Raw genomic sequence first — 27397 nt, 5'->3', positions numbered from 1 at the left:
TATATATATTATTTTATATATATATATATATATATATATATAATAACTCCCATTTGATGTGTGTTTTGCTTGACTACATTAATGTTTTATTAAAAAACTAAGCTTAGTATTAAAATAGTTTTCATATTGATAATTTTGTGAGTTCCAGAGGAAACTGAAGTCAAGCAATTGGTTTACCTTGACAATCGAAAGTGAATACAATGTATATATATATAGTTATTATAATATATAAGCCATAATGGAATATCTCTAAATGAACGCTCCTCCTCCATTGGCATATTCATGTCTTGAGCGCATCTTGGAGTTTTTTTCGTGCTACACCCACACGATCCTCCTGCTTTCGAATATCATCTTCGGATATTATTACCGCGTGCATTAGCGGCTGTTCGGGATTCATGAATGCCATTGCATTCTTCGTTAAATCAGCCTTCGTGGAGCTCTGGCCATGTACACCGGCATTGAGCATATGCAAGGCGGTGGCCACCGACTGCAATACGGTCTGTTCGTTGACATTGGGGCCAACGGTGCGTATGGTTTTGGGCAGTGATATATCATCGAGTTCTTCGCCATTGTCATGACAGGCGCGCAAACGCTCCAACCGCTTTTCCCAGAATAACTGTTTCGGTTTCTCCTGGCCGCCGTGTTTGACATCATGCTTCACTTTGCTCGGTTCATGATTGCGGATAACCGTCACCGGCTGCTTGAAAATTGAAGCCGTCTGTCGAATCGGTGGCACCAGGGAGACATCCGTGCGCAAATTACGGCTGCAAAAAGTAAACAATTAGATTTCAGTCTTATAGACGATAAAATAAAAGTAATATGAAAATACATGCAATTACAGAATTAGAGAGCAAACAACTAGAAGAAATTTACAAAATTAGAGCTATTATTATTTATAAATTGACCAATTGATTGAATTGTACTAATTTAAATGACTAGTTTCGAAAAATGATGTAGACAGGTGCATGCAAGAGCTCGCTTAGCCAAGGACAATCAACTTGGCTATACCTGAATTCAAATTGTTGTTGTTGCTGTTGTTGTTGTTGCTGCTGTTGCTGCTGCTGCTGGCGCAGATTAGCTGCCGTGGCTGCGGTTATCGATGGCACTGCTGTTATTGAAGCTGGAATTCCCCCACTGTTGATGTTGTTGCTGGAACCGGAGCTTTGCGTTTGAGCTCGGCTATATTTACGTTTCAGGGCATTAGCAGCGTTACTACCTGGGCCAGCATTGCTGATAATGGCGCCCGCTGCATTGCAACGGTATAGCGATATGGATGGCGAAGGCATTTGTCGTTGTATTTGCATTTTACCAGTTTGAAAATCAAAATTGCTGATGTCAAACATTTCGGTATTCAATTGGCGTGCTAATTGTGGTTTACTTTCAATTCGTTTCCCTGTTGGACTATACACATCCAAGAGATGAGCGGAAAGGTTGAGGGTGGGAAAATCGTGTGTGCGTATGTATATGTGTTTGTATGTGCGAGTGTGTGTGGTAAATGTAACAAAAAAATAGTAGTGAGAGTGAGTTAAACGTATTCGTTATCGCACGTGCTGTCACTTGTGTGTATTTGTGATTATTTTACAGTTTACGTTAGTTGCCAGGCTCCACCTTCACCGTGCACCTGCTTAAAGATCAGCCAAGTAATATGCTTGGTTACCTGTAGTAGAACACATCAACGCCCGTGTTGCTGCCCGATTTCTTATGCACTTCTTCGCGTTGCCAGCCCTTAGGTAGTGCGTTGCAATCAACGCGTTTTCTTTCAATTGTAATATTCGGATTCATTTGCATGCTCCAAATTATTTTCTTTTTTGTTTATTTTTCTTACATTTGTGGGAAGCAGCGTCTCGTTCGATACTTTTGCAAGCCGATGCAAGTACTCGCAAGAATAATACGTGATACAAGATTCACTGCTCACAAAAGTTGTCCCTCTGACGTCACATGTGTGTATACTAAGTTGATTAAGATTAACAAGCGATTGGTTTTTGTTGTAAAGAGAACATTATACATGCAGCTCCTTAAAATAGTTTATGTAGATGAGTTAAAATTTTGTTTAGCATTACCTACGTAATATTGTAAATATTATGATTTATGTACTTTTATACTCATTATTCAAACATCAGTGTTGGATAATGCTTCAATACTATTGGGAATGCGAATGAGCGAATAAAGAAGAAGCACCAGTCGACGACGTAAGTAATTTTCGTGTGACTAAACTTTAATTCCACTTGCGTGGTTAAACGATAATTATACATTCATTATTCGAATAATGTAATATTTAATAATACTTAGTTCTTTCAAATTATTAAAATATGTTAACTACATTTTTGCAGGTTCATAAATAGAATAGATTGACAGTCACCGATTTCGTTTTTTGGGATAACAAGAACAAGTGGCAGCTGGAAGCTCTGAGCCAATAAACTAAAAAGGGGAAAATAAATACGAAGGAAAATGTCTTCATCAGCCATATTTGTGCTGGACGTGAAGGGGAAGGTGTTGATATCCCGCAATTATCGCGGAGACAACATTGACATGGCTGTAATCGATAAATTCATGCCGCTACTCATGGAACGCGAAGAAGAAGGTCTCGTCACGCCCATTCTACAGACTTCCGAGACCACCTTTGCCTATATTAAGACAAATAATTTATATATTGTGTCAACCACGCCACGCAATAAGAATGTAAATATTGCGCTCGTTTTTGTATTCCTGCACAAAATCGCACAGGTGTTTGTAGAGTATTTCAAAGAGCTGGAGGAGGAGTCTATTCGCGATAATTTCGTTATAATATACGAGTTGCTTGACGAACTCATTGACTTCGGCTATCCCCAAACGACGGATTCGAAAATACTGCAGGAGTATATCACGCAAGAGGGCCACAAGTTGGAATTGCAGCCGCGCATTCCCGTTGCTGTAACAAATGCAGTATCCTGGCGCTCTGAGGGTATTAAATATCGCAAAAATGAGGTATTTCTGGATGTCATCGAGTCGGTTAACCTGTTGGCAAATGCCAATGGCAATGTGCTGCGAAGCGAAATTGTTGGCGCTATCAAAATGCGCGTCTATCTCTCTGGTATGCCGGAGTTGCGTTTAGGACTCAACGATAAGGTGCTTTTTGAGAGTACCGGACGTGGCAAATCCAAGTCTGTTGAGCTGGAGGATGTTAAGTTTCATCAGTGTGTGCGTCTGTCGCGCTTCGAAAACGATCGCACAATTTCGTTCATACCACCGGATGGGGAATTCGAGCTGATGTCCTATCGCCTCAACACGCATGTGAGTGGAATGTACAATCATAGTCTTTACGAACCAACATTAATAAGTCCTTTCGTACTAGGTCAAGCCGCTTATATGGATAGAATCGGTTATTGAGCGACATGCACATTCACGTGTGGAGTATATGATTAAGGCAAAATCCCAATTCAAACGCCGATCGACGGCCAATAATGTAGAAATTGTAATACCCGTGCCCGCCGATGCGGATTCGCCCAAATTTAAGACCACCATTGGCAGCTGCAAATATGCCCCGGAGCAGAATGCCATCATATGGACAATTAAATCGTTTCCGGGCGGCAAGGAGTATTTAATGCGTGCCCACTTTGGCCTGCCCAGTGTGGAGAGCGAGGACAACACTGAGGGCAAACCGCCCATACAAGTGCGCTTCGAGATTCCATACTTTACTACGTCCGGCATACAGGTGCGTTATCTGAAGATCATAGAGAAAAGCGGCTACCAGGCGTTGCCCTGGGTCCGTTATATCACGCAGAATGGCGACTATCAGCTGCGCACCAACTAAGCTACGCCCAAACACACACACACACACGCGCGCGCATTCCAGCCAAGCTTAAGCGAACATCCCTCTTGTTGCGTCTAATTTGTTAGTAAGGAGTATGTTAGTTAGCTGCCTCACCTTCACACTGTGCGTTAAGTCGAAAGTATATATATATATAAATTGAATAGGGTATTCCCGCAAACGGAAAATCATCTGTTGAGTATATTGAAAACTATTTATGCTTTAAATTGATTTAAATTTTAGTCAGCCTAAGGCGTGCATACAAAATTCTTTACAAATTAAAACATGTAAAATTATTGAATAATTCTTGAATATGTATTGAAAATTTGAAATCTGTTAAGCACTTGTTTTGAAATGTTTTAATCAATTTACGTTTAGCGCTCAGCGAAATTTAATGCAGATCTTAAGGACTTTAATATTTAGAATTTTCAACTGTTGCGAATTGTCTGAAATCCTTGACACAATCGATTATAGTTTTAACTTCGCATGGAATTTACTTCAGCTAAAACGTTTGCAGGGATACCTTTAATTATAATGTATTGTTTTATTTCTGCGTATTGTATTTTGTATGTAAATCAAACTAATAAATTTTTAAAAACATTTTCAAATGTAATTATAATGACACTCGACTTAATATGTGCCACTAAATATATGTTAAAAAGTTTTCATTTTCATTCTTTGCCCCTTAAAAACCCGAATAATTAAGTTCTGTCTACGTATTTAGCAACAAATTTGAAATGGTTTGGAACCATTAAAAAGAAAACAATAGATTGCTTAAGCTTAATAAATGCACTTTTCGATGAGTCTCTCTGGTTAAGATTTGTAGGATTTCTGGTTTTTGCTATTTTGTTGATCGCCCTTATTGCTTGAAGCTTTTAAGGGGATAATGTTGTTTGTGGGCTTCGACATGCTGCTCCAGTTCCCGCTGTTGCTCCTGCAGATGCTCGGGCATATCGGCGTAAACGCCCTCGAACATCTCGCGCCAATTTGGCTTTAGTTTCTTTTCGGAGATGGCAATCTGCTTGAGCACCTGCTTGCGCACTCCGCTCACAAATTCCGTTTCTTGTTTCTCGTTGAACCAGCCCTTGTGCACCATATAACTCTTCAGCTTGGAGATGGGATGCTCCAGCGTGTTCCACATTTCAATCTCCTCCGCTGAGCGATACGCCGTGCTGTCGTCTGACGTCGAATGATGACTGACACGATAGGCTAGCGCCTCAAGCACAACTGGCTTATTCTCTCGTAGCGTATATTCCCGTGCTCGCTTCATTGCATTGTAGACGGCAAACACATCAGTGCCATCGACACGGATGGTAGCTATGCCATAGCCCATGGGACCACGTCCAGCAATGCCGTCGCCCCGGTATTGTTCATTCGAGGGAGTGGATATGGCAAAGCCGTTATTGCGACTGCGAATAAAGCAGAGTCGTATGAGATATTCAAATTGAATCATAGTTCAGATTCATTGGGAGTATACTCTTCAACTACCTACCAAAACAGAATCACTGGACATTCGAGCGTTGCAGCAAAATTGAATGCAGCATGTGCATCGCCCTCGGAGGCAGCACCTTCACCAAAGTAACAAACAACGCAGGAATCGTTGTTCGGCTGACGTTTTAGAGCATAAGCGGCGCCCACGGCCTGCGGTATTTGCGTAGCTAAGTGGAAAAGGGATTAACACATGTCTATCTATAGCACAACCAATTGCCTCTTACACAATGGACTGGAGATGGTCACAAAGTTGAGCTCCTTGGAGCCATAGTGCACGGGCATCTGCTTGCCGCGACCAAGATCATCATCGTTGCCATAGCACTGATCGATAAACTGATCAATACGAAAGCCGCGCCATACGAGGACACCCGCCTCGCGATACTGGCCATAAATCAAGTCACGCATTTCCAGGGCGGCCGCACTGCCAATGTGCGATGCCTCTTCTCCAAAATTAGTCATGTAGAAAGAGATGCGTCCTTGCCGCTGCGATTCGTATAATATTTTATCCATAGTTGACAGCAGCAGCATGTCGCGAAACATTTTCTCAATCACCTCCTGGCTCAGCTGTGGATCCTCTTGTTCGTTGAGTATGTAACCATCGCGATCCATAACCCGATAGATGGGTATGGGCGCATAATCTTCTGGCATAGTCAGTTTCAGACTATTTACAAATGCTGCGTCGCGGGCACCTGGAAAAGCGTACCGATCGTCCACTGGGTTTCTAGTGGCACTGTAGCTGCGCTGTACGCCCGAAAGCTGACAATGAAAACAGTTAATTTCAATCTATTGTGAATTCCAATTGGAATACTAACCATTTTGGCATTTTGCTTGGCAGCATTAAAAAGTTGAACGGATTTGCGCAGGAATGACATATTTAAGAATAAATAGCTAAAAACGGAACTACAACAATAGATGGTTCAAGTAAAATAATTAATTACTTTATTTATTGCCTCGTTGTGCTCTGCTGCTGCCTTGTGCTGCAAATCAGCTGTGTTACGCAACAGGTATGCGACTAAGCCGAGTATGCAGCACATAACCCTTGGTCTCAAAATATGTATGAGAATAAATTTACAAATTTTATTTTATTCATTATTTTCAAGCGTATACTAGTTTAATTTGTATATGGTAATTTTAAGCTTAAAACTCTGTACTCTTAATCATATTTGAAAGTTTACAATAGTTCTTTGCTATTTTTTTTCAGGAGGTACTAGCATACTAGTCCGTTAGTGTTGGTTAACATTGAAAAATGGCAGCTGTGCAGCTCGACGAGGCGCAATTCTGGCAGTCAATAGGAATATTAATAAAAAACTATCATGCCATAAATAAAAAAATATTCGAAGTGATTATAACGCAAGTTCAAAAGCTGCTGCTGGGAAAACTCTATGAATCCAATGAGGCTGAGCTGGAACAACAGCTGCTGCAAAGCAATAGCAATGGGAGAACATGTGACGGTTTTAGGATTAGCTATAAAATGCTGACCAAAAAGTTGTCCACAAATATTTTAGCCAACGGAACTGTGGGTAGGCATGATTCGAAGTAATATTTGATCAGATAATTAAAAAATCAATTAAAACGCAGATTTTAACAAGCCAAGCTATGAATGCCATTTCATAGCTGATTCAGGTTTTGATGACTTTACTGTAAAATTGATCGATGGCCAACTGGAAGCGGCGCCACTGCCTCACCGATCAGAAACGGTGTGTGAACAAGGCTCAAGATGGGTGCAGTTCGTGTTAAGGCCAAAGCTATGCAGTTGGGCCCAAAGCCAGCCAGACAAAAAGGCACAAAAATCGTTACGCTTACTGGATGTGGAAATGTACAGCGAGCTGTACAAGAAATTGAAGCAAAAACATGCGCAACGTTTGCAGCATTATTGGCAAACGGCTAACGAATCAACGGATCCGTTAAAGTTCATTTACGAGGATTTGGCTATTGCTGCATATTTAATCACTCTCTGGCATTGCACTCAATCGCAGCCGACAGCATTTGCGGACCTGGGTTGTGGAAACGGGCTACTAGTCCATGTGCTTAATGCGGAAGGCTACAAAGGTTACGGGTACGATGTGCGCCAGCGTAAACTGTGGTCCCTGTATCCGGAGCCAACCAATTCGAATTTAATTGAGCAAACTATAGAGCCGAACAGCTTTCGACTTGATTATCCAGACGTCGACTGGCTGATTGGCAATCATTCCGACGAGCTGTCACCCTGGCTGCCCGTCTTGGCAGCTCGACTGAAAACGAGCTTTTTCTTACTGCCATGTTGTCCGTTTGAGTTATCCGGCGCCAAGTTTCAGCGGCGCAACACTAGAATCAGCGCTTACCAGGACTTTATGCTCTATACAAAACAAATGTCCGACCAGTGTGGCTTTGAAACGCAGCAGGATCGCCTTAAGATTCCAAGCACCAAGCGCTTAGCTTTAATTGGCTTGAAGCACACAGCACAACCTGTTCAGGAGCTAGAATATTTTGTGCAGCAAGAGTTGCAAAATCATAAAGCGGGCAACCAATTTTCGGCTAGTTCGGTGAAGTTGCGTGAGAAAGCCGAGAGCGTAAAAAATTGCACTCAAGTGGAAAAGAGCATAATTGACGCGTTGGTACTGAAAATCTTTAACATGTTGCTATTCAATACGAATACAATAAATGTCAATGATGCTGCGGATAACAACTGGCTGGCTGGACATCATCTCACAATGCGTGATATCGCCAAGGGTCTAACCAAATCGGAGCTAAACGGTATTAAATCCGAATGCGGTGGTATTAAGACCCTACTCCGAAATAAACGCGAAGTATTTGAGTTTTGCGGCGACAATCAAATTGGAATACGCAAACCTAAAGCGACTCCGGACAGGACTGGGACGACTAAAAAGCGACCCTGTTTCTTTAAGCTAAACCATCCACAGGGTTGTCCATTGGAAGGTGATGAGTGCTCTTTTATACATTAATTGTATATAGAAATAAGAGTAGAAAATATAAAGTAATGATTGAAAAATATAAGTAATGATTGATAACCGAAGACTATAAAATTTTGTTGTGTGTTAAGATATTTAAGCTTTGGAAACACAAGTCTAATTCAGACAATTATTTACAGCCTGTATAGAATCCTTTAAAATATAGTTTTTGTATTTAGTTTGTTATTTAATATTTTTCGTTTCTACATTTAAATAATTGTTTCGGATTATGAATATATTTGAATTGAAGTGCATTTGTTATTGTTTTTCTGCGCTTCTGTTTTTCCAATAATAATTAAAATTATTATTTTTTTACTAAATTCACTTTAACGGGAACTGTCAGAACTGTTGCTACGACGCCGGCGGCGAATGGGCGAACGTGAACGCCTACGCGGAGAACGACGGCCGCGAGGGGGCGAATTGCGTCGTCCGCCACCCCCACCTCCACCGCCCCCGCGATTGTTAAAGCGATTAAACTGCGGCGGGGAGCGCCAGCGTCCACCTTGTGGACGCCGCATCTGTGGCGACGGTCGTCGTATGGGCGGTCGCTGCTTTGGAACGATCACTGGCGACACAGTGATCTCCTGACCATCAATCTGGCCGCCATCCATATGCTTCATAGCCGACTCGCAGTCCTCCGCCGTCGCATATTCTACATAGGCCATGCCACGTCCAAAATTGGGATGATAACGATCCGTTGGGAATTCCACATTCTTGATTGTGCCAAAGCTGCTAAAGATCTCCATTACATGTTCCTTTGTCACATTCCGGGTGAGTCTTCCAACGTGGATACGCACTGGCTTCGGCGTGGGTGAGCGTGAGCGGGTGCGACTACGGCTACGTGAACGATCGCGTCTCTTGGGCGGCGGTGTGCGATCGACGGTTCCACGCCCACCGCCACGACGACGGGGCGATCGTGAGCGACTGGCCGAGCGGGAGCGTTCACGTTTCACGTTATTCAATTCGCCACCGCCTGCAACACCACTGCGATCATTGGAACTGCGGCGTGCACGATCTCTTGAACGAGTGCGACTACGCTGAACACGATCGCGATCACGTTCGCGGTCCGATTCCTTGCGCACCTTGCTATTAGGACGCGGTGATTTGGTAGCTCTGCGCGGCGAGCGAGATCCATCTTTGCCGCCTGCTGCGCCACCGCTGGTTCCGCCACCCCGACGTCTAGTTTTCTCGCTGCGATCGGTATCGCTCGACGATGATGAAGAAGAGCTGGACGAATCGCTGGAGCTGCTCGAACTAGAGCGTGAGTTGGAGCCAGAGCTGCTGCGTGATGATGAGCTGCCGGATGAACTTTTCGTATGGAAGAAAATATTTCAGGTTAAGCCGGCAAATAAAAAGTATGTAAATGCTTTAAATATGTACCTTCTGCTGGAGTCACTGCTGGAGGAAGCAGATCCTCGGCGCTTGCGTTCCCGCTCTCTGCGCGATGAATTGGATGTAGCGGCTTTTGCGTCCTTCTCTTTAACATCTTTCTCTTTATTTTCCTTTTCACCCTCGGCGGTGGGAGACCGGGCACGCGCCCTTAATGGGGGAAAATATGTCGGTCATGAAATAGTTCTATTAAAATGACAATTGTACTCACATTTTGCACTTAAGATTGAAGTTAATTAATTATCCACTGATAACTTGTCAAATTGTTAACGAATTGCTTCCTAAAACACAACTTTTTAAACACGAAAATACCAAGTTAATATACAATGGCGTTCCTGCATCGATGTATTTTTTATTTTCCGATACCATATATCGATGTGAGCATAAAGAGTGACGCAGAGTCGCTTTATATCGTTATTCTACTCATTCGATATATATGGTGGCCAAGAATACCAAAAGCTATAGTTAATATAGACAGTGTGACCGGTTTACAGGAGTAAAAAATACTTACGTTCGTACATCTACAGCTCTTTTGTCAGGTCGAGAATCGCGCAGAGGTAAACTCCCATAAAAAATTCAGATACATTTAATATCAAGTGCAATTTGTTATTTAAAGTAGCATAATTGTTGAGCGTTAGTCTAATGCAAATTGTGCTTGTCAACGTTTGCGCATATACGTAGTGAAATTATATAAAACGCAATTGTTTAATGCCAGTTTTTATCTGTATGGTGACGAAGTGGTTGTCATTGTGAATTCATATATATATATATATGTGCGTATGTATGTGTGTTTAAATGCATGTGTACACACACAAATACTGACATACACATTCACTACTAAATATGTGAACTTGTGTTGATTTAAGTCAGCTATGGCCAAAGGGGAGCGGTTCGAAGCCACTGTGGGGCACAGAGTTTCGATTTTTTTACCCACATCTATGTATACTCACAACGCATTTACAATTGATACGGTTTGACTCCCCACACAAAGCAAGAGACAGAGAGAGAAATAAAGAGAAAGAGAGGCACACAGATGGTGAGAGTTTAAGCGAGCAGGCGAGCAAATAAATGGTCTGTCTGAACATTTTACCACACTACCTCTTTGTCTGTTCAAGCGAGTTCTCGTGCTGGTATTTTACTCGCTCGCGTTGATGTGTAAAATTATTTATTTTTTTCCCTTGGTTTTATTTTGCAATCGTTTGTGCCTGTGGTTGTGTAGCTGTTCGTCTGCGCGTTATTGTGAATATTGTTAATGTATATATGTAATAATATTATAGAACGTAATTATCTAAATGTGCATAGTTATCAAAAGTCAGGCAAACATTTCTATAGTATACATACATATATTCATATAATCGATGTGCGTATGCGTGTGTCGTGTGTCTCAAAAAAGAGCAATCTTCGTTGAAGTTCGACTACCATGACTACGCAATAGCAACAACAAGAGATAGCGAGACGCGATACTTGGTTAGGTGGGTTTTTACTTTTCTCTTCTGCTCATTGCCGTCGCACTCTCATTTAACTATATGCAAGTGTGTGTGTGTTTGTCCGTCTGTTTAGTTTTCTTTGCTTATCTCTCACACTCTCAATCATAATGTGGAGAGTAAAAGGCAAGTGATGTATAGGCATACATATGTATATTTTGATAAACATACATTTATTTTTTGTTTTTTTTTTTGATAATTTATTGTTTTAATTTCGAGGGGGGGGACAAGTGGGTTAAACTTTAGATGGTGTGACGCTGACCCTCAGTAACACACACGCACACTTATTTACACTTATGCGCGATATAAAAATGAGGCGTTTTACATAAATACAGTAACACAAATATACATACATGTATGTAAGTATGTGTACGTGTATGCCCAAATGAAAGTATTTTGGTTTTTGTTGTCAGGTTTTAGGATTTCTGCAATAACCCCAGTGCCAAATGTGTGTGTTTACTTGTATGCATACAAACATATATACCTACGTATATATAAACATATATACATATACCTTAACTGCCTGCTTAACTTACATAGTCTTATAATTTATATAACATGTGCATTTTACTATTTGGCATTTACAACCACGCTTTTTATATATATTTATGTATATTCAAATCTACGTCCAAAAACACATTCACGTATTTATTACTAACATACCAAAAAAAAATAATGCTCTTTTCGGATTAACCGAAGAATGATTACCCCTGCAGTTGTATCAAAGATATATTAAGCTATGTTTATATAAATTATCGGTTCATACACAAAGATACTGCCCAATTGATTATTTCATAGATGTTTTGTTATAGAAAATCTTCAGTGTTGGTCAAATGCTTCTATAGGTTCTATATGACATAGATAGATAGTCCGATTGAAACCATTATCTTTTCGTATGTTGCGATAAACCTGTTCAAAGTTTATTTGACCATCCATATATTGAGAGCCGAAAGCAAATCATACTAATGGAAATTTATTCACTTATCTTTGACAAGGTATTTTAGATTATCGAGATAACTATAAATGTCTACTGCAAGGGTATTACGAAATATCTTTCTCAAAAGTTAATTAGACTAAACAAATTTGAATGTAATTGCAAATATTTCTTTTACTTTTGTTTTTTCTTTGTTTTTAGCATACATACAAAATATTTTATTGCTGGTTTTGGTGGTAAATTTGCATTTGTTAATGGCCGCGGCCAGACGTGCCCGCTTCTTAACTCACACACAAAAAGAATATATTATTTAAAAATAAGATAAGAAACTGATACAGAACAATGAAATGTGTTCAATTAATGTTTTTTACCTATTGACATGTAAAAACAAATATTGAAACTAAAATTGAAATGTATGTTAAGTATATACATATATAGCACATAAGACTGCCGCGCCTCTATCTGTATCTGTATCTGTATCTCACTGACCAACTACTGCAATAGTAACTGCAAAAGCATTTCGCACACACCTCAACTTTAAGCTCTTGTTTAAAAAAAAAAAATATATATATATATATATATATATATATATATATATATATATATATATATATATATATATATATATATATATATATATATATATATATATAAATAGAGCTCCATAGCCTCGTTCGCCTCCATAAACGCCAACTTATCTATTCATATATATCATATATATATATATATATATATATATATATATATATATATATATATATATATATTTATTTATATATATGTGTATATATTGTTTTATTCCTCGTACCGCCTACTACCAACAACAACAACAACCATCAACAACCAACAGCAACAACAACCAACAACATTCTTCCGCAACTTGGCAACAGACTCGGCTTTAGTTTATAAGCTTATTTTTTCGTGTAAATTTGTCAAAGACACTGTACTATCTATAATATGTAATATCTATTGTAAGGCAAGTGAAATGAAAGATAAAACAAAACATTCAAATCGATCTCTAAAAGCTCTTTAATAATTAAATAATACACAGAATTACCTAGTTTCTCTTTCACTTCGCCTGCCTTAGAGCTCATTTGTAATTTTTGTACTTGTCCTACGTCTTTGGTTCCAATATTGCTCTAACCCCATTTATACCATCCAACAACAACTATACATACACATTGTTTGTTTTATGCACCCACACACACAGACACATACATGCATACAAGCATATATGTATATGAAATTTACAGTACAACTTTGATAGATTGTAACCTCCGCTTACCAAATCCTATTTGTAGCAGATAAGGGCAATGCTTCGTATACATATACATATGTATATAATTTATATATATATATAAATATATGTATATATATAATGAAATTGTGAATCTTATTTACTTAGCTTATCAACAGAGACATCAAATATTGACAGCTAATAAAACTTGTCAACTTGTAAATTATATCAACTCTTTTTATCGGTCGCTGTTCCTGATTAATTTATATGAATAGGTTTATATGCGCTTTTTCTTTGAAAATGGAAAGAAAACCGAAATATATGCTATATTAGTACATAACAGTCCGTCTGAATCTAAGTCTTAGGCTTACACTATCACTCCATAACTAAAGTAGCGCCCAAACATGATAATCACAATATGGACTTTGTAGATTTCTTCATAATTTTTCTTCATATTGAGGAATCCCGCTTGATATGCCCATAGGTCCTAAGATCAAGTTTTAGGTAGATAAAGAACCAATAAATTTTTTAAAGAGCAATTAATGGATACAAAGACAAGATCGTATGGTGTCTAAACTATTAAGTTACAAAACTACATTTTAATTGATTTTAAAAAATATTGTTTTGTTACATTTATATTAAATAATAATAATTCAAGATTTTTAAAATCATATGTTAACATAAAACTTTCGCGAAACTGTCACTGTGATAGCTGAAAAGCCATTGTAATAGCTTTATAAATAAGTTAATATATTATCAAAGTTGTGCTGTGTCTAATACTTATGTATATACATATACTAAATCCTATATAAATTTTTATAAATATACGTAAGATAATTGTTATATTTTTTAAATCCTGAAGCTATCAATAGAGTACTAACTACCTTTGTAATCCACAGAAAAAGAAAACAATAAGAAAATTTACTAATAATATGTTTTGTTTTTATTATGTTATCATACACAAACATTCACTTACACACACATTTAAACACCCATATCCAAGCATTTTATATATATATATATATAACTATTAGCTATGTATGACAAGTTTTTCCTCATATTATAAAACGCATCAGGCATATTGTGTACTCTATATAGTTACCCAGAAGACTAACCAAGCACGTATTATCCACTCATTTATTTATTTATTAATTATTGACAAAATCTTATTAAAGCTACACTGTTAAAAATCAAACTCAAATTGTTGCTGTTTTATTTATGAACAAGAAAATATATAGATACTCCTATATATACATACATATATACGCTATCTTCTTTACATATTCACACACATATATACACACATTTTTAATGCTGTTTTCCTCAGTAAGTACTAGTATTTATCCCTCTATCTATAAATGTTGTGCTCTCTTTTGTATTGTTTTTGGTTTTGATTCCTTTTTTATTTATCAATCATTTTGTTGAGCATGTTGGCTTGTTGGTTGTTTATGCTTTTGTGTACTGGAACGCGGGCTCGGCTTTAACATAGTTCAACTTTATTTTTGAAAAAAGCAAACGTTTTCCTTGCAGCTATAAATGAGACAAGCAAAAGTTTGAACAAACAAAAATACAAAAAACAACAACACCAACTCGAACTGCAGTTAAGTCTCAAGCAGCAGTCGCAACATGCTGAACTCCAATGCGAATCATTCGGGCAATAGCCGGCGGCCATTTTCTCGCAATTCCTCCTCGGCCCGTTCACATCGGGGCCGCATGCTCTACTCCCCACATCCACATGGACAGCAGCAACAACAGCAGCAGTCGCAGCGAAACAACAACAATGGCCTTGTGCCGGGTCATAGTCCCTGGTGCAATGTAAATCTGAATCGCCACAATAATGACAGCAACAACAACAACAGCAACAACAATGCCAACAATAACAAAGATGCAATCGATGGCAGAAATTTGAATTGGTAAGAGCTACGCAGCTTATGGTATATAAAAAGTACCGAAATAAACTTTGCAAATTACGTTAGCTTTAAGTGACATAAAAGCGAATTTGAAGTACTCCCTTATCCAAATGCCCCCTATCCCGCCGTTATCCTACACCGTATTATAATTGCCTACGATCTGCCATAAAAATAATATTAATAATAATAATAACAACAACATCCCTGTTACTCGTTCCCCACGCTCCCCACGACAACTATAGAACAGTTTTCTCTACTCTTCTATCTATATCTATCTGTCTGTCTCTCTCTCTCTCTATAAATATATCTAACTACTTCTACGTAACTACACCACAGTTATAAAAATCGCTTTTAGGTTAAAGGGAGAATTTTGTAATTAATTGCGTGTTGTCCAAAAAAGAGTAAAGAGTAAATCAATATTCATACAAAGCGCAGCCAAAAACATTTCTTTGGCCTCTTTTACCGTTGAATTTTCGAAGCACTTAAAAAAAACAAGAAAAAACTTGCATCAACAACAAAACAGCTGCACGCTCAGCGACTGCAAGAGAGCGCAAGTCAACGCATTTAACTTTTCAACTCACTGCCGTTCACGAGCTCTCTCTCGCTTTGACAGTGTTGCACAGTGTTTGCAGTTTGCAGCTGTTTTGTTGTTCTCTCTACTTTTTTTTTTTACAAATTCATTTGTTCTTTTGTTGTTTTTGTTCTCTTTCGTACATTTTCTTTATGTTTTGTTTTGTTTTTAGTTATTTTTTTGTCAATTGGCACATGTGTATAACCTCTATCTACTAATTATCGTTGTATCTATTTGCATTTACATTAAAATATATAAAGAATACGCAATTTTCGTTCTGCTCAAAAAAAAAATACAAAAACAGAAAATCTCTATTCCTAATTGTATCGTGTGTAAATTTTTTAACCGCTTCAATTACAAGTATGTATACATACCAGGCGAAATTCCATAGTAGATACATATATATTAACATTTATCTAAGAACTTATCGGAAAATGTTTTAATTTTCAAGCGTTACCAAAAAATACAAAAATTAAAGAACAAATGCATGAAAAGCACTTGAAAATGGCGAGCAAAACTTAATACGTAGCAAATGTCCTAAGTTGTTTTATTAGTAGTTGTTTCTTTGTCCAACAAAACCATAAAACAAGCTTCCTAATTTATCGTACTTATTAAATACTTTTACATACTCTCTCGTACATACAAACATATGTAAAGCGCGCTTAACGGTTTATTACCAAGCATGCCAAAATCATTAATTTACAACAACAACAGTAACATTTATTTTGCGACTTTTGGCCAACAAAACAATTTTCTTTATCGAGGGCAACCAAAATCCAAATCTGTACAAATTCTTAATTAGTAGTTGGTAAAAAAATTACTTTTTGCAATTGAACTTTGCATACGACTTGTTTGCTTTTCTTTTAAAAACTAGTTTATTGCTACGTGTGTGTATGTACATTTGTATTGTATACTTTAAAAGGGGGTTTCGGTTATGGACTTATAAAAAAAACATGAATATAAATATTGGGCATTATATATATAATTTCTTCTCTGTGCATATATGTTTGTGAAAGGAAAATTTAATTTACGCATACATGCTTAAAGCGCATTTTCATGCACGTGTAGCTGATAATCGAACAAGTTCCGACAGGATGAAGCTTTAACTGAGGTTATGTGCAGTGAGGATGCATTACAAATAACAAATTGAAGAAAGTTCGAACTACGTAATAGATGAAAGTGTTTTTCATGCATATTCAGATAAAAGAAATATACGACACCTATAATTACACCACATTTAGTTCCATACAGCGAACTAGTTCAAAGAGCAGCTAACTCAGCTGTGCTACTTTACAGCTGTATAACACTTTTTAGTCTGCTCTGCATTTATATTTTTTATTTATTATTTATTTAAAACTATTTTATTTTATTTTTGCTCATAGTTTTGCTTTACGTTAATGCTAAATTAACAAAAACAAAAAATATGACTTTTTAAATACTTTGAAAAAAAAAAACAAAATATTGTGATGTTTGAAAAATCATGTGATTATAATAAGTGCAACCGTCAAAGTGCAAGCAAATATATATCTATAAATATATATTTAACAAATTTAGTTACAAAATTTCCTCTTTATCCAAACCGTACAGTAAATACTTAGTTGTAATATTTTTTTCAATTCAACATTTTATGAATGATATACTGCATTTTAGTTGAGTTTATTGATTGTTATTGAATAGAATTTATAGATTGGTGTACTTCTATTTATATGATCGCTTAACTGCATTTTTGGTGCCGGTAAACAATACATGAAAATTCTTTGATAAATCTGACTAAATAATCATCTATGTTATATATTTAATGATCAAGAAACTCAGCTTAATGTTTTACTTATTTATTTGCATTATGCACACTGCGGCTTAGAATGTTCAATAAACAGTTTTAATGTAACTAAATAGAAATTTCAAAAACGTCAAAAAAGCTACTAAACTAAATATATAGTAAATGCGTTACTATCATTTCTTTCGTATATATAAATATAATTTTTATTATCTATAGTTGTATTCAATATGTGATTGTGTGTGAGCGCAATATTCAAAATCCAAGCAACTATACTATACTATATGAACTTTTGAACTTTTCTCACACTCTCTGTTAAACAAAACAAAATAAAAAATAGTTTAATATTTAGCATTCTTACTGTACAATATAATTTATCCTCTTGCGTTTTTTGGACACGAACGAACCTGCAATTAGTGCGTAAGTGTTAAACGTTAACGTAATATTTTTTGGCGCTTTTTGGCCCACGCCCACCCAACTGCTGCTGTCTATATGTGTGTGAATGTGTGTGTGTATTTATATATATAATATATATGTATATATACATATATATAATATATTTTAGTGTTATCTTGTATACCCCAGCTCGACTACTCGATCTGTGTCACCCGAAGATATTGTCTTAAGCTTTTCATACGCATGCTGTTGTGCTTACGTTACGCTACGTTAACGAGATTACGTGCATTGCGTGCCCGAAAGCTGATTCGTAAGAGCGCGCTGCACCAACACATGCATACATGCTCCCTCAAAAGCTGGATTAACGGTTTACGTTTTTTGCGTTCTCTTTTGTATATTTTTGAGCATGTACAGCACTATCTATTTCTCTCTCTCTCTCTTTCCTATAAGTACGTATAACTCTGCCTCTCTCTCTCTATATATCTCATGTTTAGCTAGTGAAAGCGTTGCGTTAAAAAGTGTCCTGAAAACTGTGATACTCGCATTTGTTGTTAAACTTTTTTTAATTTTTGTAAGCGTAGTGTGCATTGAAGCGAAAGCCAAACAAATAAATAAATAAAATAGCAAACTAACAACAATTTCTATCTAAAATGCATAAGTACAACAAAAACAATAAGAAAACAAAAAACCAAAACAAAAAAAAAGAATTGTGCAAAATTAGTACGTATTTGTTTCTACTAAATGCATATTGCATTTGTGTGTATATGTAGATAGCTATTAAATAATGTTATATGATTGCAACAAAAACTCTTGCTACATATACACGCATTGCCATTATATTATTATAAACTATATGTGTGTGTATATATTGATATTATATAATTACATATATATATATATTATATATATATCTATATTAAACTAATAATCTAATTATTGCATTTTGCCATTTACATATATATTATTTTTATCTTTTTCGTTTTTCTTTCTTCTTCATAAAAAAAACCGAAAAACTGCAAAATAATAATAATAAAAAAAAACTATATAAATAACGTATATGTGTGGCTACCACTCTGCATATATACACTACTACTACTACTACCTACTACCTGTACATGTATATGCATACAAAAATAACTATATATGGGTTGTGTTTTAATACTACCACCACACTGCTACTGCATTGATTTGATTGAACAATTTTCAAATGTATCTCGTAAAACCGAATATATATTATATTATATACGTATATCTTATATGTATTATCATATTATCTGAAAAAAAAAAACCAAAAACATAACGCAATTGCAATCCTAAATCGAAAATCCAGCGATGTACAAACAAGTAATTCTAGCGGAACTTGTATTTATAATAATAGCAAAACGCATCATCACAACAACAGCCTTAACCTCAATCACAATCATAATGCCCCCTCACAACAACAGAATCATCAGTCACAAGTCCATCATAGCCAGCCTACTCAGTATAACAGTAACAATAACAGTATCAGTAACAGTAACAGTAACAATAACAGTAACAATAACAATAACAGTAACAGTAATGTTAACCCTAACAGTTTTCATCATTCAATTACCAACACTGCACATGACAACAATTGCACTGTTAACAATAGCAGCAGTAATCGCAGTAGCCTACGAACACAACACAATGAAAACCACAATCCCAACCAGTATTTAATCGCCAATCAGAATCCAATTGTGAATCACAGCTATCACAGCTATTTTGATATGTGCCACAGTGCTGCGAGTGTGCCTCCTGCTTTTGGTTCAATGTCCGTGTCCGTTGTTCGATTAAATCCAGCACGCTTATGTTTAACTGTTGCCGCCCCGCCCACAGCCACACCTACAACACGCCGTAGCACGCCCCTTGCCCTGATATCCTTACCAGCCCAACAGCATAACAACAACAACCACAATCCACATAATTTCAATCATAATCATCAATATCACAGCACCCATCACAGCTACAACAACAACAACAACAACAACAACAACAACAACAACAACCAGTATCACCCATCACAACCTCAGCCACAATCACAACCACAGCCACAACAACAACCGACTAATCGCCAATCCCTCCCGCTAACACGTACGAATTCAAATTCAACAACCGCAACAACTTTCAATTCAACCAATACAACAACAAATAGTATTCCTACTGATGTTGTGAATGTCAATTCTTGTACCGATATAATTCCTCATGGGTCAACTGCGCCACAACAACAACAACAACAACATCAACCGCAACAACTGTGTTCACAACGACAACAACGACGATCTCAAACCCAACAACAACAACAACTGCAACAATTGTCGCCGCCGCTTCTTATGATAAACCTCAACCAATTGACTGATACTCATTTTAATCACGCATCCACCAATAGTCATAGCCAAGGATCTGCAGGAGCCCATCACAGTCAGCGTAACTACAACAATCGCAACAACAACAGCAACAACAACATAAATAACAACAACAATGCGATTGGTTTAAGCAATTCAGACTATATGAACTATCGACGCGCTTGCCCCGCATTGTCACGTGACTATCAGCAACACCACAACAACAACAACAGCAACAACAATGTTAACAATAACAACAATCTGGGCAACGGTCACAACAATAACAACAACAGTCGCCGCCACAATGGCAACTATGACAGAAATCCAAACAATAATGTGAGTTAGCAAGTCAGTTCAGCATATAATATATAGTTACTCAATTTGATCTAAATTTAATTTTCAATTTCATGCATAGTAAACCATGCATATAAATCACTGACTTAGCTGTCCTCAGCTATAAAAAATACTTTATACTTAACAGATTTTACTATTTTCGAATATTAGTATTAATTAATAAAGAGTTTACGGATAATTTAGGCCATTCAAAATTGATTTTTGAGTTAGCCTCAAACAGCTTTGTAATATTAACATATAGCGTAAATTGACAATATCTGTTAAATATGACCTTCTTATAGATAGGCAAACATCAAATATTTGATTTTCTATAATGGGAACTCATATTTCATTGTTTATATGATCAGCTCTGCCTATAGAGCATTATGCAATCGAGACATAGAGTTATATGCACTTCTTTCATCATATTATAACTTCTTGCAGCACTTTAATAATGGTAGTTCGGAACAGAATCTGGATCATAGAGCCGATGGTGGCTATAGCTTTATGCGCAATGGAGGAATTGGTAATAGCTACGGTCGGAATGGTGCACAGCACTATCAGCAGCACATGAGCAATGGCTATGGCAACAACAACAACAATAACAATAACAATGTTGCATCTGCATCCTCCGCTGGTCCCGGCCTAATGGGTGATGTGCCCTCTGGCTCCGGTTTGTCTGGTTCAACGCTATCGCTAAACAATGGCCTCGGACCCAATGGTATCAACTCGGATAGTCCGTCGCGCAAGCGTCGTCGCATTTCGGGTCGACCCAGTCAATCGCCGCCAGCTATTTGGGAGCCCAGACGCTCACAGCGCGTCATGGTAAGTTGTCAAGTAGAGTAGGCTATTATAAACATTTCCCATTCGAATAATTTGTATCCAGATGCAACAGGGCAGTCCGCCGTTGCGTCGGCCACGACTGCGCGATGTGGCCACCTCCACGCAGCAGCAGCAAATACAACATCCGCAATATGCACCACAGCCGCATCACTCGCAACAGCAGCAGCAGCAGCAGCAGCAGCAGCAGCAGGTGCCGCCGAACTACCATCCAATGCATCATCATCAGCAGCCACAGCCGCACTATGCGCCGCAACAGCAACAGCCGCATCAACATCCACACTCGCATCGTTCGCCATGGGATCTAACCGGCAATGGTCCGGCCGTGGGTAATGCTGGCGGGCCAGCTCCGAGCAGCACTGTGGGAGCCATATTGCAGCAGGTGCAGGCACCGCCGCCGCCACCACAGGCGCCCAGTCATCAGCAGGGAGTAGGTGCTGCCCCGCCACCACCGCCACCCACCTCGCTAATGGTTGACCTCAATTTGGCCCTGCGCCACGAACCCTTCTGGGCATCCTTCTGCACGTATCCGTTGCCAACCCAGGCACGTCTGGCTCCGTGCCATCTGCATGGCATCTATACGCAACCCTTCACGGCAGCGCCTGCCGGCCTGGCTGCTGCTCCGTTACAGGTCGCCCAGGTTCCGACACCCACACAAGTGGCAGCTGCTGCAGCGGCAGCACAGCATATGATCCAAGCGGCAACGATTACGGCACAGCAGCAGCAACGCGATGTGGCTGCCATTGCTGTGGCTAATCTGACATTAGAGCCACAACCCAATGCCCACCATATGGACGGACATCAAGCAGCCGCTGCAGCGGCGGCAGCGGCAGCCGCAGCTGCAGCAGCATCTGTGCCAGTGGGTTCCCAGGCAACGCATCCGCATCCACATCCACATGCACATGCACATCAGCTGCCGAGCCACATACACATCGCCTCGATGAGTGCCGCGGCGGCGGCGGCTGCCGCACAGCATATACATTCCAATGCGGCGGCAGCGGCAGCCGCTGCACATGTTTCACAAATGTCGGCGGCAGCGGCACCGCAGCAGATAATCATATCATCCGAGCGTCGCACATTCCCGCCGCATAGGCGTCTACCGCGCTTCTGGCCGGCTAATCATGGACCACATCGACATGTCCTGCCGCCTCAATCGCTGGCACCACATCAGGCGCCCGTGCAGATCCAAACCACCGCTGGCATTATCAATCCGGGCTTCTTGCTCAATTTCCTGTAAGATCTAATAATTATTAATTTGCATTATTATATATATAATAACCCACACTCTTGCAGCGCCATGTTCCCACTATCGCCCTATAACCAACACGATCTCAACTCCGCGGACACCAATGAGACGGAGAATTATGAGGCGCTGCTCAGTCTGGCTGAGCGTCTGGGCGAGGCCAAGCCTCGCGGGCTAACACGCAACGAAATTGATCAGTTGCCCAGCTACAAATATAATCCGGAAGCACATAGTGGTACTTAAATGATATTTATAACAAATTGCAAGTTGAGTTTTAATCTAATTTTATTTTGGTTGCTATTTAACAGGCGATCAATCATCCTGCGTGGTCTGCATGTGCGATTTTGAGCTGCGGCAGTTGTTGCGCGTTTTGCCCTGCTCCCACGAATTCCATGCCAAGTGTGTGGACAAATGGCTGCGCGTAAGTTAAATATTTTTCTTGTTAAAATGTTAGTAAAAATTCTCCTAACGGTGCAAGCCCAAATGGCAACTATATTGACACTTCAATCGAACTTATCGAAATAACGTCCAGGAATTGTATCAACTTTAATGATATTTCTTGATTGTCAGCTATTCATTTGATTTTTGTATATTTGCAGTCAAATCGCACATGCCCCATTTGCCGCGGCAATGCCTCCGATTATTTTGACAGTGCCGATCATCAACAGCAGCAGCAGGCACAGTCAACGGCTGCCACAACTACATTATCTGGCAACGCTGCCACAGCTACCAGCAATCCGGCAGTGACCGTTGTCGCCGCCGCCGCCGCCGCCGTCAATTCGCAGCAGAGCCAAGCAGCTTAGGGCCATACAATTAACAGTAACAATAATAATAACAATAACAAATACCACAACCACAACGCTTTCGCCACGTCGTCCAGGTGCCGCAAGTAACGGAGCACATACAAAATCGCAACAAAACCACACACACAGTTAGCCTTTTTAAATAATTGATATAACGCGCAACGAATCCAACTGCCAAATCGCTTCCCTTTAAACCAGACCACTTCAATAGCTTATCGTAATACTTTACTTAGCCGGTAGTTGTATGTTAGTAACGGTAAATGGTTAATGAAAAAACACACAGTAAATTGTAATGTTAACAATGTAATTATATTCTAATGCATACCACCAAGATTTCATACATAAATAAGTACTACATAAAATGCACAATTATCGATAATATTAATCGATGGTTCAATTGAATGTGTTGAAAGTAAGAAAAGTCGACAAAAAACCATAAAACTCACAATCACTTGTTATCTTTTTTTAGTGCACTACAGAGCAAGTTAATATGGAAGATAGATTGGGTCAAAATTGGCTCAGCTGCCGCCTGTGCTTATAATATTCTTGTGCATTACATTATAACAGATCCATAAAAATTCGAGTGCATACTCTATACACAAAACATACCTATTATCTATACTAAATGGTGTATTTTAAATGTTGCTGTCCACATACATACATACATACATACATACATACATATTAATTAACGCTATATCTTCAAATTAAAAACAAACAACAAAAAAAAATGGAAAATTAAAAAATATATATATATTTGTATTTGTTTATGCTTTATGTTTTATTATATACATACATAATATTTGCATTGCATATTAATTTTATAATTATTAAAAATTAAATTCTATATATATTATACATATATATATATATACTCAATAGGGATGGGTAGCTTTTGACAGTTGAAGGTGGCCATGTTGTTTGACAATACAAGATGGCCGTCGTGAACTGTTAAGATCAGCGCGTTCCAATTGGAAAATCCTGTATATTGTACGAACTGAACCCACTGAAGAAGTTCTTCTTCTTTTTGCACTAAGCAAAGCAAAACAAAAAAACAAGTACTAAAATCAACTAATATTTAACTCTTCAATTTGTTCGTTTTAATTGTTTAAATATCTTTATTTTCAATTTATTACTATTAGTATATATATGCATACACTAATATAAACGAAGCAACTAACTTTGAAACATATAAGCAATCTTTGAAATCGACTAAACAAATAAACTAAAAAAGAAAGAAAAACAAAAAAAATCGCAGAAACAACATATATATATATATAAATCGCGCGATAGCACAGCAGACATACAGTAATAATAATAATTATAAAATGATCTACATACATATACATATACATATATTGCTGGGCTTGTTTAACTGTATTGTCGTAGACGTGTGCGGGTCGCTAAACTATATATATATATATAGACGAGGGCAGATCCACAGTTTCGTAGTTTTGCCTCTTTCGTGTTTATCCAGGTTCTTTGTTATATGGCATATATATAAATATATATACATATATAACATAATTTACACCGAAAACCTCCTTGAATTTGAATCAATGTGACTTGTCTATTAAAAGTAGCACGCTGGCCGAGCATCAGATGCATATATGTAGTTATATATATATATATATTGGATCTATATAGAGTTTTCTTCTATTATTATGGTGTATCTTAATAATATGTATATGCATAACGTGTACGATATTTGCATAGCCTGCAAATCTGTACGGTTTTTAACAATATACACATAAATAATAGCAATATGTTTATAAACATATACTTAACAATACAGAATACAGAAGAATTACCAAGTAAATTGAAATGATTCCTGCCCTCCATTCGTATCAAACCATTGAAACTAACTCAAAGCGTTTTTTATATATAAACACACATCTATATATGGCATTTTTGTGACAATTGCATGTATATACATATAGAGCATACATAAACCATATATACATATATATAAATAACATAGATTAGACATTTTCAGACAGTACTAACAATAGAAGATGACTTGCTTATAGCGAAAACTTTCAGACGGCTCTAAAAACCTCTAAAATCAAATCTGTTTTTCGCATTTCAAACTATTCAAAAAGAAAAACAACGATGGAATACTATTACAGATTGCGATACCCTTAAAAAATCAATAATGTTTTCAATTCTTACTAAATGCTATGCATAAAAGTGAAAAAAAATTCTTGATACCTAGTATATATACTAATACATATTTATTTATATGTATGTAAAATGTGTGTGTATTTATTTTTAATCTACATAAATGAAAAAATGGTATTTCCAAAAGACCATTATAAAGGTGTTGTGCTTTTCTAGAATTTTATTAGTAGAAAGAAAATGTTTATTTTTTTGTCACAATTAAAATAAAAATAAAATAACAAAACGTTATAAAAAAAAACAACAAAAAAAGAAAATAAATATCTACTTGGATATGAATTGAATACCTTTTATACGAGCACTGACATACTTACCTACGACTATATATATGTATATATATATAGATATATATATATATATGTATATATATATATATATATATATATATATATATACATACATACATACAGATATATATATTTATAAAAAAAATACAGTCTCAATCAACAGGATTAGGAACCAAACAGCTTAAATGCAAATTTATTAAGCTTATTTCCATATTACAAATTTTATTTAAATATTTAATTTTTTCTGCAACTTTTTACTGGAACTTTTAACAATAATAATAGCACCCTTTCTTTTTGTAACCAACATTTTTTCTATTTTAATTTTCGAACACTGAACACAAATCAAAAGTCTATCGTAAAAAAAATTTAAAAAAAAGGATTACAAAAATTATAATATAAAGTTTTGCTGTGATTCGTGATGTAGATGTACATACGTTACATATATATAATTATTTATATATATATACATAAATATATTTAAATATATATATACATTCATATATATATATGTATATATATATATATATATATATATATATATATATATATATATATATATATATATATGTTTACATACATTCATATATGTATATATATATAAATTACATAAAATGCAATAAATTTCAAACATATAAAAACATAATTATTCAAAATTATTACGTCGTCAACCGACTTAAACAAAATAAAAGAAAATCAAAGAAAAATCTAAAAAAAAAAAAACAAATTAAAGATATTTTATGTATGAGATCTTCTCCAAATCAATATGTACATCATAATGGAACATCACTTGTCTAGAATTATGCAATTTTAAATGTGACTATATTATTTTACATTTTTGTAGACAAGAACCGAGACACTCTTATATAGTGTATGTAAAAATCAGTTAGCCATAGTATTAAACAAATCTTTTTCAATGGCAATGTAATGGTGAGCGGACGTTTTTAATGTTAATTGCAATAATTTCAGTTTTCGTTTTTGTATTAACTCGCAAAATTTAAATAAAATTCAATGAACGTAAAAAATAAACAAAAACAATTTGGTTTTACTTAATTTTTTATGGAATGCTATATTTCTGTGCTCTTAAATCATTTAATTCGACTTAAATTAACGTTACTTGAAAAAGTATGACCAGATGTAACAAATTATATATATTAATTTTACAATAAATAGGCACATTGTTTCATTAAACAATGAGATATAATAGCTTCGAAAATGATATGGAAGAGTAAGGTTTCCTTAATAGGTAAATTAAATATATTCCAAGTTATATTTGAACAGCTATCAATTATTATCTCTCCGATAAATTTTAAAAACAGCTGCGAATAGCTGGTATGTTAGCATTAACAGTCTGTAGAAACTTTTGAATCGATGCTCTAGATTTATCGATTGTACTGCCAATCGAAAACAGCTGACGCTTACAGTTGGT

At 36.9% G+C, this 27397-nt stretch overlaps 6 protein-coding genes and 1 long non-coding RNA gene across 10 annotated transcripts; 4 read left to right on the top strand and 3 right to left on the bottom strand.

Moving 5' to 3' along the window:
• Positions 1–64: 64 nt before the first annotated feature.
• Positions 65–2019, bottom strand: LOC111603405 (methyl-CpG-binding domain protein 2). Of its 2 annotated transcripts, XM_023320974.1 has the most exons (3): positions 1658–2018; positions 1009–1401; positions 65–764 (listed from the first exon to the last, which is right to left on the bottom strand). In XM_023320974.1, exons 1-3 carry the CDS (start codon positions 1786–1788, stop codon positions 281–283), a joined length of 1008 nt encoding a protein of 335 aa, XP_023176742.1. In that variant the 5' UTR covers positions 1789–2018; the 3' UTR covers positions 65–280. The 2 variants fall into 2 exon arrangements, with proteins under 2 accessions (XP_023176742.1, XP_023176743.1); XM_023320975.1 differs by lacking the exon at positions 1009–1401 and having other exon boundaries at positions 1658–2019.
• An 88-nt stretch (positions 2020–2107) lies between these two features.
• Positions 2108–4067, top strand: LOC111603404 (AP-1 complex subunit mu-1). 2 transcript variants are annotated; one of them, XM_023320973.2, is made up of 3 exons: positions 2108–2189; positions 2331–3270; positions 3332–4067. In XM_023320973.2, the coding sequence occupies exons 2-3, from the start codon at positions 2449–2451 to the stop codon at positions 3788–3790; spliced, it is 1281 nt and encodes a 426-aa protein (XP_023176741.1). In that variant the 5' UTR covers positions 2108–2189; positions 2331–2448; the 3' UTR covers positions 3791–4067. The 2 variants fall into 2 exon arrangements, with proteins under 2 accessions (XP_023176741.1, XP_023176740.1); XM_023320972.2 differs by having other exon boundaries at positions 2176–2268.
• A 353-nt stretch (positions 4068–4420) lies between these two features.
• Positions 4421–6166, bottom strand: LOC111603403 (2-oxoisovalerate dehydrogenase subunit alpha, mitochondrial). The gene is made up of 4 exons (XM_023320970.2): positions 6091–6166; positions 5503–6034; positions 5280–5445; positions 4421–5196 (listed from the first exon to the last, which is right to left on the bottom strand). Exons 1-4 carry the CDS (start codon positions 6148–6150, stop codon positions 4647–4649), a joined length of 1308 nt encoding a protein of 435 aa, XP_023176738.1. The 5' UTR covers positions 6151–6166; the 3' UTR covers positions 4421–4646.
• A 346-nt stretch (positions 6167–6512) lies between these two features.
• LOC111603421 (probable tRNA (uracil-O(2)-)-methyltransferase) lies at positions 6513–8362 on the top strand. Its single transcript, XM_023321004.2, has 2 exons — positions 6513–6798; positions 6857–8362. The coding sequence occupies exons 1-2, from the start codon at positions 6525–6527 to the stop codon at positions 8218–8220; spliced, it is 1638 nt and encodes a 545-aa protein (XP_023176772.2). The 5' UTR covers positions 6513–6524; the 3' UTR covers positions 8221–8362.
• A 119-nt stretch (positions 8363–8481) lies between these two features.
• Positions 8482–9992, bottom strand: LOC111603467 (RNA-binding protein with serine-rich domain 1). Its single transcript, XM_023321056.2, has 3 exons — positions 9827–9992; positions 9607–9765; positions 8482–9534 (listed from the first exon to the last, which is right to left on the bottom strand). Coding segments are annotated over exons 1-3 (1143 nt in total). The 5' UTR covers positions 9829–9992; the 3' UTR covers positions 8482–8552.
• A 68-nt stretch (positions 9993–10060) lies between these two features.
• Positions 10061–13860, top strand: LOC115483723. Its single transcript, XR_003944583.1, has 3 exons — positions 10061–10172; positions 12235–12446; positions 12884–13860. It is a non-coding gene; the product is annotated as an uncharacterized LOC115483723 (long non-coding RNA).
• A 922-nt stretch (positions 13861–14782) lies between these two features.
• LOC111603466 (putative uncharacterized protein DDB_G0286901) lies at positions 14783–24195 on the top strand. 2 transcript variants are annotated; one of them, XM_023321054.2, is made up of 7 exons: positions 14783–15183; positions 19255–20623; positions 21065–21445; positions 21507–22693; positions 22754–22938; positions 23012–23124; positions 23303–24195. In XM_023321054.2, the coding sequence occupies exons 1-7, from the start codon at positions 14897–14899 to the stop codon at positions 23504–23506; spliced, it is 3726 nt and encodes a 1241-aa protein (XP_023176822.2). In that variant the 5' UTR covers positions 14783–14896; the 3' UTR covers positions 23507–24195. The 2 variants fall into 2 exon arrangements, with proteins under 2 accessions (XP_023176822.2, XP_023176823.2); XM_023321055.2 differs by having other exon boundaries at positions 20332–20623; positions 23303–24194.
• The last annotated feature ends 3202 nt before the right edge of the window (positions 24196–27397 follow it).

This window comes from Drosophila hydei, unplaced genomic scaffold (assembly GCF_003285905.1).
Source record: "Drosophila hydei strain 15085-1641.00,03,60 unplaced genomic scaffold, DhydRS2 tig00008147-arrow-arrow-pilon, whole genome shotgun sequence".
NCBI classification, from domain to species: domain Eukaryota; kingdom Metazoa; phylum Arthropoda; class Insecta; order Diptera; family Drosophilidae; genus Drosophila; species Drosophila hydei.
The sequence above is the reverse complement of the archived record's forward strand: the minus strand, read 5'-3'. Positions and strand labels throughout refer to the sequence as shown.

Bases quoted from the DNA above. Each gene is read 5' to 3' on its own strand.
- LOC111603405 (XM_023320974.1), bottom strand. From the start codon at position 1,788: ATGCAAATGAATCCGAATATTACAATTGAAAGAAAACGCGTTGATTGC. The intron at 1,402-1,657 runs GTAACCAAGCAT...GGATGTGTATAG, and splicing joins GTTGATGTGTTCTACTACAG to TCCAACAGGGAAACGAATTG. The intron at 765-1,008 runs GTATAGCCAAGT...TACTTTTTGCAG, and splicing joins CAACAACAATTTGAATTCAG to CCGTAATTTGCGCACGGATG.
- LOC111603404 (XM_023320973.2), top strand. From the start codon at position 2,449: ATGTCTTCATCAGCCATATTTGTGCTGGACGTGAAGGGGAAGGTGTTG. The intron at 3,271-3,331 runs GTGAGTGGAATG...CTTTCGTACTAG, and splicing joins CCTATCGCCTCAACACGCAT to GTCAAGCCGCTTATATGGAT.
- LOC111603403 (XM_023320970.2), bottom strand. From the start codon at position 6,150: ATGTCATTCCTGCGCAAATCCGTTCAACTTTTTAATGCTGCCAAGCAA. The intron at 6,035-6,090 runs GTTAGTATTCCA...TTTCATTGTCAG, and splicing joins CCAAGCAAAATGCCAAAATG to CTTTCGGGCGTACAGCGCAG. The intron at 5,197-5,279 runs GTAGGTAGTTGA...CTTTATTCGCAG, and splicing joins TGTCCAGTGATTCTGTTTTG to TCGCAATAACGGCTTTGCCA.
- LOC111603421 (XM_023321004.2), top strand. From the start codon at position 6,525: ATGGCAGCTGTGCAGCTCGACGAGGCGCAATTCTGGCAGTCAATAGGA. The intron at 6,799-6,856 runs GTAGGCATGATT...ATTAAAACGCAG, and splicing joins TTTAGCCAACGGAACTGTGG to ATTTTAACAAGCCAAGCTAT.
- LOC111603467 (XM_023321056.2), bottom strand. The intron at 9,535-9,606 runs GTACATATTTAA...CCATACGAAAAG, and splicing joins AGCAGTGACTCCAGCAGAAG to TTCATCCGGCAGCTCATCAT.
- LOC111603466 (XM_023321054.2), top strand. From the start codon at position 14,897: ATGCTGAACTCCAATGCGAATCATTCGGGCAATAGCCGGCGGCCATTT. The intron at 21,446-21,506 runs GTAAGTTGTCAA...ATTTGTATCCAG, and splicing joins GACGCTCACAGCGCGTCATG to ATGCAACAGGGCAGTCCGCC. The intron at 22,939-23,011 runs GTACTTAAATGA...GCTATTTAACAG, and splicing joins TAATCCGGAAGCACATAGTG to GCGATCAATCATCCTGCGTG.